The 18694-nt window shown below is 45.5% G+C and overlaps 2 protein-coding genes across 9 annotated transcripts in view; one reads left to right on the forward strand and one right to left on the reverse strand.

Annotated features, from left to right (window-relative positions):
• MCPH1 (microcephalin 1) overlaps positions 1-18694 on the forward strand; it is a 232935-nt gene that overhangs the window by 141805 nt on the left and 72436 nt on the right. Inside the window, exon 12 of one of the 8 annotated variants that reach the window (XM_072775790.1) lies at positions 2121-2175. The exons of 6 other annotated variants lie outside the window; for them this stretch is intronic. In XM_072775790.1, coding sequence (XP_072631891.1) covers positions 2121-2160 — 40 coding nt within the window. In that variant the 3' untranslated portion in view covers positions 2161-2175. Of the gene's footprint in view, positions 1-2120; positions 2176-18694 lie in introns of those variants that run through there. One more of the 8 variants, XM_072775788.1, reaches the window with a different exon arrangement.
• The window catches only part of ANGPT2 (angiopoietin 2), a 53651-nt gene that overhangs the window by 33582 nt on the left and 1375 nt on the right, over positions 1-18694 (reverse strand). The gene's annotated exons all lie outside the window — the stretch shown is intronic.

Consider the following 18694-nt stretch of genomic DNA (forward strand, 5'->3'; position numbering starts at 1 on the left):
AATTCTATGATTTTATAACAGCGAAAGTTCATGTTTTTGTGAACCATTTAGGAGGGAAAGTGTACTCCCCCACCCCCCGCCTCAAGTCTAATATTAGATTACCTCTAATTTGACCTCTGGTTCCGTCTTTATTCTCACAAGTGTTTAAAGCTGAAAGCCTTTCATATTCATTCACATAACTCAGTGGCCCGTGTGCACGTAGTTTAGGAAATTGTACACTTGCCTGGGCTTTGCAGAAGCAAAGTGATGTTTTTTTTTTCTTCTTTCTTTCTTAACTCTCATTACAGAATACAAACTGTTTGTTTAATTATGCCATGTTAATTTTTAAATCCGTAATGCATTTTGAAGCATGTTGACAGTTTATTTAAAACCTGATCAACAGTAGAATTTTTTTTTTTTCTAATCAGAAACAGTGCAGCAAAACCAAAACAAGTTTCAGTGCCCAAATTATGTGGCAAGACAGGATGGTATGGTTTGGGCAGCCCAGGGGTCTCAGCAATTGAGCATCTGTCTGCCTTCAGCCCAGGGCCTGATCCCGGGGTCCTGGGATCGAGTCCCACATCGGCTCCCTGCATGGAGCCTGCTTCTCCCTCTGCCTGTGTCTCTGCCTCTCTCTCTCTCTCTCTCTCTCTCTCTCTCTCTCTCTCATGAATAAATAAATATAGTCTTAAAAAGAAAATAGTATGGCTTCTTCTTTTTTTTTTGGACTCATTTTAACACATCTTCATTTCTTGATCTGGAATTCTATAAGAAGCATATTAAGTATGTTTCAGCGTTTACTGTTCACCTCTGAGACGTCGACAGCCAAGTGGGGCTGCCGTTCGCTTTGGAAGACGGGACACGAGCTCTAAGCACATTCCACTTCTGTCTGTGGCTTGCAGCGCGGGGAAACTGTTCCAGAAGCCACACACACAGTGCTCTGGGGATGGCTGTAGTTGGACTCCACGAGAACAGAGCCTCAGCTGGGAACTGCAAATAGTGATTATGACTTGGGACAAATCAGTGAGCTTCTAATTATGCCCCCCCGACCTGAAATGAGCGAGTATCCTCCTACAAAATACATGTTGTATCAGACTTCTCTTTACAAAATACTAGCTTCTGATTCATTTTTAGAGGGAGTTCATTTCAAGCTTTTGTTTCAGGGGCATGCCATTCATGTAACTGGGGGAGTCATTTGCTCTCCAATGGTTGAGTAACAACAGACAGGCAAAAATGGGCCATAAAATGAAGATGCCGCTGCTTCATATGGAATTTAAGTGCATACTATTCTAATTTCTGTAGGATTACCAACTTATCCTAAAGTAACATTTGCGTAAAATTTCAGTCTAAGAAGGAATCCATTTAAATGCAGACGCAGACATGGCATATAGAGTTATACGTTGCACTAAAGTAACCTTTCTTACATACTTACTTGCTATATATAAAATCTGTTGGTCTGTCCAACTCAGGAGGACTTGAGATACGTTTTGTGGCTGATTATATGGTACCAGGTTGGAACAGCTAAATGACATTCTTTAATGAACTTTCCACTAGTCGCTTTCTCACAATAGAATGATTATTTTGACTTGCAAATGTTGATCCTGGGGACTGATTTGAAGTGCTCATGCACTGCAATTCAATTTTTTGAAAATAACGTAACAGGTTACTGCTAAAATTAAATGACATCACAGGCATCATGCAGCAAAAGAAGCCACACACAAAAGAATGCTTTCTGCATGATCCCATTTATATCATGTTCGAGAATAGACCAAACTTATCAATGGTGACCGAAGTCAGGATGATGATTTCTGGGTGGGAGATGTTGGGAGTGGGGGTGCTGGAGGTGGTGCAAGCAAGGTTATTAAGTGGGAAGGAGCAAGAGGGACATTTCTGGGCTGCTGGAAACATTTTATATCTTAATCTCAGAGCTGGTTGCACATGTAAATTCATATTTTAAAAGTTCATGAGGCTGTCGATTTAAGAATACTATACTCTATACACTTCCTGTGTTTTAGACCTCAATAAAGAGGTTTTTGGGTTTTTTTCTAGGAAAGGATATTAAAAATGAAATGTTTGACAAATTTTGCTGTAACACCATGACCCCAGCTGCTATGAGTGATTTTATTTACCTCTGTCTGCAGCTTTCATCTGTTTGTTCCTAAATACCGCCTCAAGAAATGAACTTTGAAGAAGTGATTTCACAGCAACTGCAGAGAGCTATAGATTAAACTGTTCCAGCTGCCCAAAGAGGGTTAAAAGTATTCAGTTAGGTAAATTAGTGATTTCACATTCCGAAACTCAATTCTTTCCGGATCAAGCATAAAAGGCATTTGCTCTTGGAAGACCAAGAAAGAATTCATGCAGTTCCCATTAGTCTAAAAATAAATAATAAATAAATAAATGTCTGAGTCATGGGTTGTATTTTGTTGGAGTTCAGTGGCTTCAAGTGTAGGAAGAAAATGATCTATTCTCTGAATACTTGTGCTACCCCTAGCCCATTGGAATGAAAACAAAATGACTCTGAGAAAAGTGAAATCCATGAATTATTCCATTGAATTTATTCATATTTTGAGTTATTCCAATTCAAGTAGTTCTTGCATGAGCAACCTGATTAAAAACAAAACAAAACAAAAACAAACAAACAAAAAAACCACCTAAATAAAGTGGCTTTGTTTGTATTGGATCAAAGCGGGGAAAAGGTTGTGATTTTTGAAGCTATTGTGGAGTTGTCATTCCAGCACAGATAGTGAGACCCAAAACCACCCCAGGGTGTGAATCCCAGCTCAACTACACACTACCCACCCGGTCAACTTTTTTTAGCCTCAGATTTCTCATTGGTAAAACAGGCATTTAATGCTCACTGAGCTATGTTAGCATAACGATTGGATGGAAGTAATTAGCACGGTTCCCAAACGGTTTGCCAAGGTACCCTGGGCCCCTGCAGCGAACCCAGAGGAGCAGTGGGACGCAGTTTTATGTTCAAGGGAAGCCCCACCATACTTAACACCTGCCAACCACTAGAAGAATTAGTATCTCAACGTAGCTCACAGTTTCAGCGCTATTAGATTATGCTGCTGTGCAAAGCTGGGTTTTGGGTGGTTACTGCTGCAAAAGGCAACTACTACGTGACACTCGGCACGGAATTCGAAATGAGGGTGGCAGTGTCCAAGTTGATTCCAAAGTTTGAGGTGCTGAGCAATGCCTAGCTGGCAAATATAGCCCACCGGTAAATAACTGGTATCACTTACATCTCTAGAACATCTTTATTGACTCCTGCATTTGGTAGGGTGTGCACTCAATCTACTCCCTCTCCTTCCTTCCCTCGGTCCCCATCATGTCTTTAACTGCAATCTCTGTGATTTGAAATGTTGATTGGAACCTCAGTAAATCAAAAAGAACTGCATATTATGTGAGACCTTCCTTAAGACAGGTACTTGAATATTCCTAACTTCCGAAACCATTAAGGGAAACAGCCCCGTTTCTTGCAAGCTAGTTGTTGGGCACCGCGTCCCCTTTCAGGCTGACAACGCTTTAAGTGTAGCGTGCTACGGAGGAACGTTCCTAGAGCCACATGCACGGTCGCCTCTGGCTGATGGCAGTTCGCGCGGGCAGCGGGAGGACAGGACGTGTGCCAGTTTTACAAAAGTAAGGTGGTCCACTTCTGCATGTAATTTGTAGTTTGCATGTTTGCCGTCCTCACTTGTTCAACGTCGAGCGCGTTTTATAATGTATAGAAAAGCCAAATTTCCTTGAACACCAAAGCAATTTGGGAAGTAACTTTTCAGTGTGATTCTCCAAATGCTTGCGGTAAAAGTATGAAGGGACTTGAATCATTTTCCCATAATTAGTTTCAGTTCTGGAGGTCTGCCCCTTCTCCCTAACCCTACCGCCTTGCATGCATGCCGATTCCAATGGAAGCTAGTGGAAAATTCCTATCCCCTTTCACTCCACCGCCACGAGTTATAAAAAGCATGTCATTCAGAATTGACTTTTTCTTCTGCATGCTTTATTTTTTACTCACAACTTAAAGGGGGAAAAAAAAAAGTCCTTTCAGGAGATATTTCTCTTTCAATGGGGTGAGGGGCCCAGCATCACTGTGAGCCGCCATGGACTGGCTGACTCACTTCACGTCACCGTTAGGGGTCAGATGCTGACATCACCAAGTGCTGTTCCAGGGGCCTACACCTGATGGAGACACCACCACCTCCTCCTCCTCAGAGCTGCAGGGACTCTCGTTCGCACTAATCACTCACTCATGACTTCAGTGGGAACAGCAGCTCACATGCAAGTGGGAATGAGGGGTGAGGGGAGAGGCAGGAAGTGGGAATGAGGGTGGGAGGAGAGGCAGGAAGTGGGGATGAGGGTGGGGGAGAGGCAGGAAGTGGGAATGAGGGTGGGAGGAGAGGCAGGAAGTGGGGATGAGGGTGGGGGAAAGGCAGGAAGTGGGAATGAGGGTGGGGGAGAGGCAGGAAGTGGGAATGAGGGTGGGAGGAGAAGCAGGAAGTGGGAATGAGGGTGGGAGGAGGGGCAGGAAGTGGGAATGAGGGTGGGGGAGAGGCAGGAAGTGGGGATGAGGGTGGGGGAGAGGCAGGAAGTGGGAATGAGGGTGGGAGGAGGGGCAGGAAGTGGGAATGAGGGTGGGAGGAGAAGCAGGAAGTGGGAATGAGGGTGGGAGGAGGGGCAGGAAGTGGGGATGAGGGTGGGGGAGAGGCAGGAAGTGGGAATGAGGGTGGGAGGAGAGGCAGGAAGTGGGGATGAGGGTGGGGGAGAGGCAGGAAGTGGGGATGAGGGTGGGGGAGAGGCAGGAAGTGGGAATGAGAGTGGGGGAGAGGCAGGAAGTGGGAATGAGGGTGGGAGGAGAGGCAGGAAGTGGGAATGAGGGTGGGAGGAGAGGCAGGAAGTGGGAATGAGGGTGGGAGGAGAGGCAGGAAGTGGGAATGAGGGTGGGAGGAGAGGCAGGAAGTGGGGATGAGGGTGGGGGAGAGGCAGGAAGTGGGAATGAGGGTGGGAGGAGAGGCAGGAAGTGGGGATGAGGGTGGGGGAGAGGCAGGAAGTGGGGATGAGGGTGGGGGGAGAGGCAGGAAGTGGGAATGAGGGTGGGAGGACAAGTAGGAAGTGGGGATGAGGGTGGGGAGGACAAGTAGGAAGTGGGAATGAGGGTGGGAGGACAAGTAGGAAGTGGGGATGAGGGTGGGAGGACAAGTAGGAAGTGGGGATGAGGGTGGGGGGAGAGGCAGGAAGCGGGAATGAGGGTGGGAGGACAAGTAGGAAGTGGGAATGAGGGTGGGAGGAGAGGCAGGAAGTGGGAATGAGGGTGGGAGGAGAGGCAGGAAGTGGGAATGAGGGTGGGAGGAGAGGCAGGAAGTGGGGATGAGGGTGGGGGGAGAGGCAGGAAGTGGGAATGAGGGTGGGAGGAGAGGCAGGAAGTGGGGATGAGGGTGGGGGAGAGGCAGGAAGTGGGAATGAGGGTGGGAGGAGAGGCAGGAAGTGGGGATGAGGGTGGGGGAGAGGCAGGAAGTGGGGATGAGGGTGGGGGGAGAGGCAGGAAGTGGGAATGAGGGTGGGAGGACAAGTAGGAAGTGGGGATGAGGGTGGGGAGGACAAGTAGGAAGTGGGAATGAGGGTGGGAGGACAAGTAGGAAGTGGGGATGAGGGTGGGAGGACAAGTAGGAAGTGGGGATGAGGGTGGGGGGAGAGGCAGGAAGCGGGAATGAGGGTGGGAGGACAAGTAGGAAGTGGGAATGAGGGTGGGAGGAGAGGCAGGAAGTGGGAATGAGGGTGGGAGGAGAGGCAGGAAGTGGGGATGAGGGTGGGGGAGAGGCAGGAAGTGGGAATGAGGGTGGGAGGAGAGGCAGGAAGTGGGAATGAGGGTGGGAGGAGAGGCAGGAAGTGGGAATGAGGGTGGGAGGAGAGGCAGGAAGTGGGGATGAGGGTGGGGGGAGAGGCAGGAAGTGGGAATGAGGGTGGGAGGACAAGTAGGAAGTGGGAATGAGGGTGGGAGGACAAGTAGGAAGTGGGAATGAGGGTGGGAGGACAAGTAGGAAGTGGGGATGAGGGTGGGAGGACAAGTAGGAAGTGGGGATGAGGGTGGGAGGACAAGTAGGAAGTGGGGATGAGGGTGGGGGGAGAGGCAGGAAGCGGGAATGAGGGTGGGAGGACAAGTAGGAAGTGGGGATGAGGGTGGGGGGAGAGGCAGGAAGCGGGAATGAGGGTGGGAGGACAAGTAGGAAGTGGGAATGAGGGTGGGGGGAGAGGCAGGAAGCGGGAATGAGGGTGGGAGGACAAGTAGGAAGTGGGGATGAGGGTGGGGAGGATAAGTAGGAAGTGGGAATGAGGGTGGGAGGACAAGTAGGAAGTGGGGATGAGGGTGGGGAGGACAAGTAGGAAGTGGGAATGAGGGTGGGAGGACAAGTAGGAAGTGGGGATGAGGGTGGGAGGACAAGTAGGAAGTGGGAATGAGGGTGGGAGGACAAGTAGGAAGTGGGGATGAGGGTGGGGGAGAGGCAGGAAGCGGGACTGAGGGTGGGAGGACAAGTAGGAAGTGGGAATGAGGGTGGGAGGACAAGTAGGAAGTGGGGATGAGGGTGGGAGGACAAGTAGGAAGTGGGAATGAGGGTGGGGGGAGAGGCAGGAAGCGGGAATGAGGGTGGGAGGACAAGTAGGAAGTGGGGATGAGGGTGGGGGAGAGGCAGGAAGCGGGACTGAGGGTGGGAGGACAAGTAGGAAGTGGGGATGAGGGTGGGGAGAGGCAGGAAGCGGGACTGAGGGTGGGGGGTCATGTGGGAAGCGGGACTGAGGGTGGGGGGCACACAGGAATAAAGGCGCCGCAGCGAGGTTTTCCGGTTGTCAGGGTCTGTTTGTTTCAACCAAGTGTGAGTCATCTCGCCCTCGCTTTGGGACCAGGCACTGCGGTCGCGCTGTGATGTGGCCTTGACTCCTGTGAGCAGCTGAGTGTATCAGAGGTAGTGAGTTCTTGGAAGCTCCCCTGGGCCGGGGGAGTCTGGCTTCAGGCTGCCGTGGCCTTCATGCCAGCTTAAGCTTTGTGGCTTCGCATCTTTGTTGAGGTCCCTCGGCAGAAGGACCTACCCTGGAGATTTGGCTGCTCTGTGGGATTCAGATGATGAGCGGTTGGTTCCAGTGGAATCTTGGCCTCTGCTGCAGTGGCTCTGGGAGTCCTTTGGCCAAAGGAGGTCAGAGTGAGAACTTGATGGCCCAGGATGCCTATCTTGCATCGCAGCGTTCTTCAGGTGTGTGCAGACCTCTTCCTCGACCCTTACACCATCAGTTCCCCGGAGCACGGACGCTTTGGGGAGAAAGTTCATGCCACCCTAGGAAATTTACTGAAAATCTCGGGGATGTGAATCCTCTTACTAAACCTTAAGCCCAGTGGCCGCGAGCTTTCCTCTGGCCCACGTCTGAAAAGCAGCTCTCGGGTCTCCATGGCTGGACGTCTTCGCGGTCCCGCAACTGCCCAGGAAGCAGGGTCAGGCCAGGCCCCACGATAGAGGAGCTGGGCTATGGCACGGGGAGTGCACCTTATGGGTTTTCACAGGGGTGACTTAAACCAAACAGACTGAAGCATAATGCTGTCACAGAGAGATTGGATCCCAAGGACAAACCGTGGTGCTCCCAGACGCAGGCTCTCGTCTGTAAAGTTGCGTGTGGAAGCCCCTCTCTCCGATGCGGCTAGAAAATTGAGGTGTTGTCAGGGAGGAGGTGAAGACCAGGAAGGCCAGAGAAAGTGGTGGATGCCTACCGGACAGACCCTTTGTTTTATCCCCACTCTGTCTTCTTGTTAACCTCCGATGACGGAGGCCACCAAGTACACGTCAAAGAAGAGCCCCCACCCCGGCACACGCGGCGTAGATTTCGTTAGCAGGCAGATTGGTCTTGGAAGTCAAGTCAAGGCGCCTTTCAGTCGGGCCAACCGCAGAGGTTCCCGAGACACAGTACAGGAAAAATAGTACACGGCCGTGTCCAATTAAGGAGTGTTGACGTTCACAAAAGGACACAAATATCCACCTATAACCGTACAGTGAGCACACAAATTGTGTCACACCTAAAATGAAACACTACACAGTAGCGGGGAGGGCCAGATTTTAGTACAACAGCAAGGACGGATCAGAGAAGTAATCAACCAGACCAAAAAAAAAGAATATGTATGGTATTGCCCCAATTATATGAAATCTAAAAGTTAGCGCAATTAGCCTGCGGGGACAGAGGGCAGAAGGGTGGCAGCCTTGGGAGGAAGAGGGAAAGTAGCGCCCCTTCCCGGTGGGGGGCATGGTCTCCGACCCCCCAGCGGAAGCCTCAAGGCACAGATTGCACCAAACCCTATATGCTCCGCGTCTTGCCCTGTACACACACACGACAAAGTTGGACTCTACACGCGGCACAGTGAGATGTCGACAACAACCGATGGTACAGTAGGACAGTTCTCACGATACGCTCTGTGGAAGTTATGCGAATGTGCTCCCTCCCGCTCTCTCTTCCAAAATCCCTTGTGTCTGGGCTCCCTGTCCTTGTGCTGACGCGGGGTGGTCCAGAGCCTACGTGGTGGGAGGAAGTGAGGCGAGTAGCACAGGCATCGTGACCGAGTGCCAGGCTAATCCTGACCTTCTGAGGACAGGTCAACAGGAGAAGCATGTGCTTCCAGACCATGGCTCAGTGTGGGCCATGCCGCGGGGTAGGCGAGTCCATCTGCGTGTTGGGCCGCCGTGTGCGCGCGCCCGTGGACTCAGGTCCTGCTCTTTAAGGCTTATTTCGCCCACCCCTTATTCCCACGGGGCTGTCCGTGGAAGACTGGCATGGTAGGCTGAGCACCTGTACCTGCCTGCTCACGGATCCCTTCCTACATGGGACACATAGCCAAGTACGGGCCATTGTCTCCAGACTTCTCTGGCTGAGTTTCGTGATGCTGAGGGTGGCTGCTACCATGTGCACTTACACAACGTCATACGGACGTTTTTAAATCCTTTGGGTTTTACCATTTATGCTAGTGTAGGTTCCAGGCCTGGGAGTGGAAAAAAAAAAAAAAAAAAGCAAAGCTTGGGAGGCGTTGGAACACTGCCGTTGATCAAAGGGCTTAGAAAGGAGACATACTGCTGACAGCCTAGCGTCTCCATAGCCTGGCATCTCCGCCTTCCTCCGGGGGTGGCATGGAAATCCGAATATCCACCCAAACTGGTCTTCTCACTGTTTCCCCGTTCCCCGTGTTTGCTCTTATCGTGCTGTGGGCCTGCTTTGCTTTGGGTGTGACTGTCGTGCGTAGGGTCGAACGGCAGGTGTCAGGGGGACACCTTGAAGCCTGCCACTCTCCTGACCCGCACAGGAAGATGTGCGCACCTTTATTTAAATCCTTGGAGAATGTGTGTTATTCTAAGAAGCTCAGAAATAAACGTGATTGTGCCTTTGTCAGCTGGGCACCATGTGATGCCACTCAGAGCGTGAGATTCTTCCGTAAAGGAGACAGAGAGTTTCTACCTTAAGTGGGCTTGTCACTGCAACCTAAGCGTGACGTGTGCCAGCTGCTGTCGCGATGACGATCGACAGCAGCGACCAACTCCATGGCACCGCCAAAGGGAAAAAAGTGCCTTAGTCCGTTCTGACCCGTATTGACTGCTGTCACATGAATGCTCTCCTTTTGGCAGGAGCTCTGTAGGCTTTTTCAACAAACAAGTGGAAAATGCTGGCATCACAATCATGAGCCAACAGCCCCCTCGTTTTTGAAGAGGTGAGCGAGGGTGCTAGGCTGTCTCCGCGGCCGCTGTGGCCGACCTCTTAGGTCAACCAACTTAGGGGTGTGAGTCTCTTAAAACTGAGATGGACACAGAAAGGGTCCCAGCTCAAGGAGAGAGCATTGTGTATTCAACAAATGTTTTCCCTAGGTCTTTCTCCTCCACAGACCACTTATTTGAATGGTAATGGCATTTTGGAAGGAATAACAGTAAAGGGAGGCGACTTTCTTCACGCTAACACTGTGTGTTGAGGCTGTACAACCTTCATGGCTTGGGGCCGACTAATCATGTGGTAATAAGTAGGTTCTGTGTATTAAACATTGTCCAATTAGAGGAGAAAGCACATATGGATTTACTGTTGTAACCCAGAAGGGGACCATATTTGAAAATATGGACAATTAATCACACATCACAAAATGACCAATGTTTATTTGAGGGAATGATGTTCTGATTAATCTTGATTCTTTAACATGTCACCTAATTATCCCAGCCATTGGTGTTTTTAAGAGCATTTTACTGTTAGAGTTAGGTTAAAACCAATTATGGTTAGGAATTCCTGTTAGTAACACTTCAGTTAAGTTTAAATCTGGATAAGTTTTAAAATTTTCTTAGTGAATTTAACAATCTGTTTCTTAGTAACTAAAAATAATAAGGAATTTCATATACATGCACCAAAGGTTAAGCATACATAATTAGCTTGTGGTCAGAATTTGATTATTTCATGTTATTCAGCAAAATATCTTCGGTCTAGCAGCATTTTTGCACCAGAATTTCTCATTAAGAAGACCAGTTTGCTTAGGGAAGTTTTAAGCTACATCTGTATGTAATAATTTTCCAAGATTCCAGAGACTAGATAGTAGTTAATAAAACTCAAAGGAATATTCCAATTATCTTCAGACTAATGTTTATAATTATCAAGCAGACAACCAAGAATTGATAGTATCTGTTGATTCCACAAATCTAATGGCAGAGAAAACGCTTACAGGAGCCCAGAGGAAATGATACCTCTTAGGAATTTTGAATCTTTTTTTTTTTTTTTTCTTTTTTTTTTACCCGGACATGTGGGTTGACGAGTTAACTCCAGAATGGCCACTCAGAAGGCAGTTTGAGGACTGTCCTTCCGTATTAAGTTCCTGCCTTCTATAAAAACAGACGGACAGGAGGGCAGCATTGCTTATAACTTAATTGGAAGCTGAAATGATTAAAAAAATACATTAACAGTAAAGTTTGACTGTTTAATGGGCCCCACAGCTTTATCTGTGAGCATGACGGAGCAACATAGACAGGAGGTGTGGGAGGAGATGCCATGGGCAATCTCAGAGCACCGTGTTTCTAGAGAGATGCTCAGCCATGTGATATAAAGATAATTTCCGTATGCACTTGCGATGGTCCTTTTCCGTGTTGAAAGGAAATTCATTATCTTACAGAGCAAAGGTGCGCTTTGAGGTGTACAACTCAAAGGTATAAGGTCAGATCATTCGCCCTGATAAGAACAAGTGGAATTATGATCTTCAATGTGAGATATGGTACAGATCTCGTTAAGTGTTTCTGGTATTGTTATTAAAATTAATTGTAATTATAAACCCTGCAGTAGTGTAGCATCTAAGAATTTCCAACTCACTTTTGCACATTCATCCCCTTATTTGAAACACATAATCCCTTTAAGTCCCTGCTGCAGCCTTATGTTTCTGAAGTACACAGTGGGGGTTTTAGCCAGTTAACTTAGTTGAATAAGGCAAAGGAAGGGTCACTAAGCAAATTTAGTGAATCGTGCTAAAAAAAAAAAAAAAGTTCCTTCCTAAGTGAAAAGGCTACATGTTGCATGATTCCAACTATATGACGTTCTGGAAAAGGCAAAAGTATGAACACAGTAAAAAGATCAGTGGTTGCCAGAGGTTTGGAGGAAGGGAGGGATGAATGGGTGGAGCACAGATGGTTTTTAGGGCAGTGGAAGTACTCCGCATGACACTACAAAGGTGGATACATTTGTCCAAACCGGTAGGTGTACAACACCATGAGTAAACCCTGATGTAAACTGTGGACTCCGGGCACTAATGGTGTGTTAATGTAAGTGCCTCAGTTGTAACAAATGCACCATTTGGTGTGGGGGTCGCTGACAATTGAGGGAGCGATGCAGGGATGTGGGGGCAGGAGGTATATGAGAAATCTCTGTACCTTCAGCTCAACTTTGCTGTGACCTAAAACTGCTCTAAAAAAATAAAAAAATAAGTCTTTAAAGTCATTTGCTACATATAAAGAGGAGCAAATGAAAGAACAAAAAAAACCACAAAAAACTGGTATTCTATAGCTTCAGATTGATTGCACTGGAAAGTAACCTCAAAGGTATGCTTGTCTACCGGTAAGAGTATTGACTTCACATGTAAACATGATTTATTTTAGATCTCAGATCTCTTTGAATCTGAATAGCTGTGTCCAAGATAGCTCTTCTTTTGGTATAAAATACCTTTATTCCAAATTCAGGAGAACATGAACAGAACATAGCATTCCCTTTGTTCCACGTTGGCTGAATTTCTGGGGCTGGCTTGGTCCAGAGATGAAACCCTTTGGAATGACCTCAGTTTTTTTTTTTTTCCCCCCATCTCTTCCTTGTCCCTCAAAAGGCTCCTCAGGCAAGGAGGAGTAGTGGTTCCCTTGTCCCTCTTGCCCATCTTGAAACAGAAAGACCATCAGACGAACTGTCCTTTACAGAGTCCCACATAATTCAGAAGGTTACACTGAAGAGTATGGCCTCCTTGTTGTGGATTCATGAAATCAGAAAACTTCATGACCCATTTTTTTTTTTCTCCTTTTTGCTTTGAACCTGTCTAACTACCAAGATGTGCATTTGGCTGCCAAAGTAGGAATCTCCAGGGTGGAGTGTCTTGAGCCCAGTACCAAGTGTTAATTAGCGGGATACAGAAGCTCGTCCACAATTCAGGTCTACCCTTCATTCCTGGCATTAGCTGGAGCAGTCATCCTGAATGTGCCCCTGTCCATCCTAGAGGACAGTACTTAAGACAGGGAGATGTGGATGGCAGGTCCTGTCCCCAGGCTGATCAGATTAAGTCACCCTGGTGGAACAGCTCCCCTCACATGGAGAAGACTGGTCAGATGAGCACATGTGTCAATATGGTCTAGACAGAATGTGACAAAATTGAGAAATGGAGAGGTTGAATGCTTGCCTCCTTTTAAGACTTAACCAATATCCTCTACCTAAAAAACAACAACTTATGAATGAATATTCACATATAAAAATGATACTTTCTCAAAGAAACTGTGTCAGCATGATAAAATAATGTATTTTCTAAGACCTATATATCTTGACCTCTCTTTAAAAATCACTATTGTTCACACACACAGAAAAAGTAACATGACGTAGTAATAAATATCAGCTTATATTCTTAATGTATATACTTAGTTTGCTTGATTGTTGGTTTTTTAAAAATATTAAATATTGGATGCAGATACTTTGTTGAATTGTCAGATTAATGTAAAGATTTCAAAAGCAATTCATAGACTCTGAGCAGTTGCTCAAAGGGCAGACTGAGGCTGATTTTGGAGCAAAGTAATTACCATCCCAGGCACCCCCTGGGGCTGGTCCCACAGAGGTTTTAATTAGGTTCTAGTTGAATGGCAAAGATAATGGTTGTAGCTGGTTGAAGGAGCCATGATGGTTAAAAGGATTAGACCCACTCCTCAGGGGATTTTAATAGGTTTTCACATCTTTCATCAGCTGGTACGTGCCAAGATTAGGATAAGAAAGAAAGGTGATTTCATGGGGAAATATCTAATTAAATTATTAATTTACAGACAGCTAGCATACCTGACTCAGAATTCAGGTGGTGGAGGAGAGTTCATCCCTTTATTGTCAGACCATATGTGAAACAGTCATTTTAATCCCAATAAATGTTGAAAATTCTTATTCTAAAACACTATCTGTGAAAAAAAACTTTTTTTTTACTGGTTTTGATTACATCAGATCATTGATCAGTCTCATTTTAACCATTACTACCATGCTGACGTCAAGGTATTTTTGCTTATACCCATCTGTAGAATGCTGGATGGTTTTAAACTCAAATAGAGGACGGAGCAGGTCCTACATTATTTTGCTGGGACTGAATTTTCTTTGTCTGAACTTACAAGTGTTACTGTGAAATTCAGGATGTTACCTGAGGGCAACATCCAGAAAAGGGTTGTTACTATCTGTACAGTGTATAGGAATCTGCATACACCTTCTCTTGGTTACCAAAGAATTTGCCTTTACTCTTCTGAACTACAAAGTGGAATTTGGGGTAATTACTCAAAACACAAGATATTCCCAACTGTGTTTTTGTTTCTTAGCAGCTTTGGCACCATTCTCATAGAAACAATGGCACATCTTACTGGTAAACATTTGGTAACAAGGCCGTCTGCTCAGTAGCCATCATGTGCCAGGGCTGCTGAAGTGCTCTGGGATTCCAGTGCGGAGGCCTGCCCTGGGATGCCCGCCCTGTGCTATCTCACACAGGATGCATAGGTGCTGGGAATTACCAGCATTGCTGACTTCGGATGTCAACTAAGTTACTTAACCTCCCAGACCTACTTTCTTTTTTAATTTTTAATTTAAAAAATTATAAGTTATCAGGTAGGTATAAGTGTGTATATTACAATATTTATAGCACATTTAAAAATAATCCTGTGTGTGTGTGTGTGTGTGTGTGTGTGTGTAGGCATCTATAGGCATTAAATATTAAGGATGGTTATTTCAGAATGATGGAATTATACATAGTGTGTGTGCTTTGTGCATTCTTTGCATGTTCTAGTTTCTATAATAACCATGGGTGACCTTGGTGACAAGGAAAAATGACCATTCAGAAGGAGTTTGTATTGATTTTCCTTTTATGAAAGAGGTTTCAGTGGAGTGACCAAACTGTTAATATAGCCCTCCGCCACCTCCACTCTCCAATGCCCCCGATCTCCTTCACCAGGTCTTTCTCTCGTCACTCACCTACTCTGTGTAGTCCTTACTGCCTCCTGACACGCGTTCTCCCAGGAAGGCCATGGTGTAACACAGCAAGTCCCCACCAGGGCCAAACCCTTCATCATTGACTTCACCTCACTGATTTATTCCGAGCACTAGAATGCTGCCAGGACACACGGAGGCTTTCAATAAATATTTGTTGAACAAATAAATGAACTTTAATGGTTCCTGCCCAAAAGGACTGGGAGGGGGTAGAGTGGATTTCACTCCTTTACGTTAGTGGGCTAAGAAATAGCACTACATTCATGTTCATTCACACTTCTCCCAACAGTTTTTCTGTACTTTTTCCAGACCCATGGAAAATTCTGTTTTTTGTCAAGGGGTGGGGGGGTGGGGCGGTGTACGTGCCTTTCCGTGTTTGTTTTCCTATCTAGGTAATCCCTACAAGACTTCCAAACTGCAAAGCACATTGATATTATCTTGACCCATGTTTATAAGTGATTACAAATAGATAGGATTATATCTACCATGCCTGTGCTCTAGAGATAGTCTTGGGACAAAACGGGATAAGGTGAGGGGAGTGCTTTAAAGTGATTCAGTGTTGGGATGCCTGGGTCCCAACTTTTGGATCACAACCTGTTTGTAAACTGTAAACAACTACATTGATTAAAACAACCCAATTTTCAAACTTTAGTGTGGAGACTTTATGGGTCACCTAGTGTCTAAACAAGAAGTAAGACACTATAGAAGTTACGTACAGATCCATTTCCTAGTTCTAAACTCTGCAGGCAAATAATCATCTCCCCATAGTGTGGTGCCTACGTAGTTCAGCATGCCAAAAGCCCCATTTAATAAGCAGAGACTACTTGACCATGGAAAGCAAATCTTATATAAACAACATATACTACATATGCTAAATATTTAGTATATTTTATATAACAATACACAGTAAGCACACAATGTACTAAATATCTTACATAATATATAGTAGACATTATACCTGCATTTTCCAAACTTAAATGTGTTATACTTCCTCTACCATAGTGAAACTTTAATCACCTCTTCATCCCTTACTATAGGATGTTTATATATAATTAAATAACGACAGTAACCATTTCCCTGCCATCTGAAACAGGAGCTTTATTCAGCTTATCTGAATGCACAAAATTTGCTGCTAATACTGGACACAGTCATGTTTCATGATTCAAGATACAACAGATAGAGTTCTGCTCTGGCACTGCAGTCAACCTTTGGATACAGATATTGTAGGATTTGGGGTTTTCTTTTCTTTAGTGAGCTAAGCTCTGGTTTTTTTGGTTTGAATATACAGCTAAGGAGTGTTTTGCAACCACGGGTGATAAAACACACACTCCCCCATTCCCCACCCCCCAGACCCCCAGCAGGGATGGGGGTGGGACTGGTGGTCTGAGTGCACCTGAGCCTCTCACCATCAGTTTTTCCCATCGACAGCAATTTTGTTTTTAGCAGAAGTGCATTGTCCCCTTATACGTACACTGCAGAATAGTAGTTCCTCATACCTTATTAAAAGGATATGTTTTTATTAGTTTTAGAGAAAGAAAAGCATCTAGACTCAGGTTTATAGTGCCTACTCTGTACTTTTATTAAAAAAAAAGAGGAAATGTTTACATCAATTTAAGAGGCATTAGCTTTATTTTTCAAAACATTCTGTTTTAAAGCACAATAGACTTTGCAGTTGTTTATAAATTTGAGGTATTCACCAGTGTGAAATAATTGTTTATTTCCTTTCCCTATTTCCTCTTATAGGAAAAGAAAAATACATTAGTCTCCAGGCAAGATAAAATCCACTTTGCTAAGTTATTTGTCAGTTTTTATAAAGTGAGTTTAAAATCACCAGGGCAGAGGGAATGTGACATATAATGGTTTTTTTTAGGTCATCGTGGTGTATTTAGTAAACTCTCATGCGTTTATCTTGCCCTTGTTTTAACCACAGAGCAGAAAGCGAGCCCTCCCTGTATTGTTCCATTCATATTACTCTGCACTCATTCAGGAGTCTGACACTTCCTTTGCCTGGCAGATTAAAGGGGCAGAGTGGCATCTTTTGATGATGTGCAAAACAGCTTTCTTAGTCCAAGCTCCTTACAGTTTTCCCACCCTGCCACCTCCCACAGACACCCCCTCCCTAATTTTTAGTGTTGGTCAGGGAGAAAGAGAAAATATAAAAACACTAAAAAAAAAAAAAAAAAAAAAAAAGCCCTAAAGGAAATATGGGAAACAAAAGAAAAAGAAAACCACAGAATTGTGCTTTTTCTCTCCGGCATAGTCTCACAATACGTGTTAGATTGTGATGTTGAACCTTTAATCCTGTGGCTTATCTATCATCCCATTATATATTATTTTCTCCCTTATGAGAAAAGCAGTGTTTATTATCACAGGTGACAAAACACAGAAACATAAAACAAGCAAAGAGGTTACATTTAACCACTTTAAACAGCTTTGGTGTTTGCTTTTTTGGCTTTCATGCCCAAATGAGAAGCCTGTGAACAGAGGGAGTGAACACAAACTGTCCTTCTCAGGTGTACATCACCCAGATAGGCCAGGTGAACAGGTGCTGAGCCTTGGAAAGATAAACATGACGTCATTCTTGGTGATAATTTAGGTAGATAGCTAAAGAAAGAAATCTAGAAATGCCGTTGTGCTGCTGTTCAAATATTTACAAATTGAACCAGGAAAGGGGGAAAAAATGTTGGCTTCTCCATGTAGAATCTCTTGTCCCTTTCCTTCCTTAAATAGCATCTCAAAGATCCAAGAGAAGAGGGTTGTTTATCTAAGGAAGAAATATGAGCTTTGACTATGCAGTTTTTCAGGTGTACTTACTGTGGGTTTCATTAAGCAAATGCAGTTTAGCAGTCTTGCATTTGGCAAAACATTCTTTCAGGTTCCTCAAGTGTTTAAAAGAGGACTTGCCAGTAGGGCAGATGAGGATGTTCACCTGTGTTGCTGTGTACTTTTTTTAAAGTACATCTGTGAATGAACAGCTTTTTTTTTTTTTTTAAGTGCACATGTATGAATTATTGAAGATTTTTAAAGCACACACCCCAGGAATCTCCTTAGGAAAAGAGGAAAACCTGGGGGAGAATTTGCCCAGAGGGGGCCAGTGCCTTCAAAGATCATTAGTAATGAGTTGTGTACTACACAGCAGGCCTTTCTGATAAGTGTTTGTGTTTTCTGTGTCTGCACTGAAGCGGCCGCTCTGGTGGCTGAGGGCGCTCATTCATTCCGGCTCAGACTCAAGTCCTAACTCGGTCGTTTCCTCTCTGAAGGTAGGACAGCTAATGAGAAACACAGATTCGGAGCCAAGATCTATTCTAAGATTAAGATAAAGTATCCTAGCAGAAAGCTTATGGTGAAATGAAAGGCTGGGAATTCTTTCTGGGACAGCGTCCTGAGTGGAGAGAATTAGCCTGTGCAGAGAGGCACCTTCTGTGCCGCGTGCGGGCATCATGATGTGATGTCACGAAGATCGTCAGTGATCCATCTACTCACACAGTTTGTGTAAGCCTCCTCCGGAATATGCATAGCCCGTATCAGGAAAAATTGGGGGTGGGGGTGACTTTGGGTTTTGGATAAAGAGCTTTCCATGAAGAAAATGATTCCTTGTGAAAGGAAAACTGAGCTTTGGGGGTTAAAGTCTCTATGAAACGTCCGTGAAACCGTGTCACCAGAGCCCAGAGAACATGACCGTCTTGTCACAGCGCAGCTGCAGAGAGTGCCCGGCGCCCGTCCCACGTGGGGGACCGTCGCAGCCCGCGGGAGCCCCGGGCAGGCTCCTGCACATTCCCCCGGACGCTTGGAAAACTCACCCCACATACAAGACAGACCCTTCAGGGGGGTAAAGCCCTCCGATTCTGAGAAACATCAAGTCTGCTTTATTTAATTTCCTTTCATTTACCAAGAGTCACAACCTATTTTAGTAAATAAATTCAGGAAATTGGTAAAGCACTTTACTCCATCCGTTATGCATCAGTAATTAGCATGA

This window comes from Canis lupus, chromosome 15 (genome assembly GCF_048164855.1).
Source record: "Canis lupus baileyi chromosome 15, mCanLup2.hap1, whole genome shotgun sequence".
In the NCBI taxonomy this organism is placed as follows: Eukaryota; Metazoa; Chordata; class Mammalia; order Carnivora; family Canidae; genus Canis; species Canis lupus.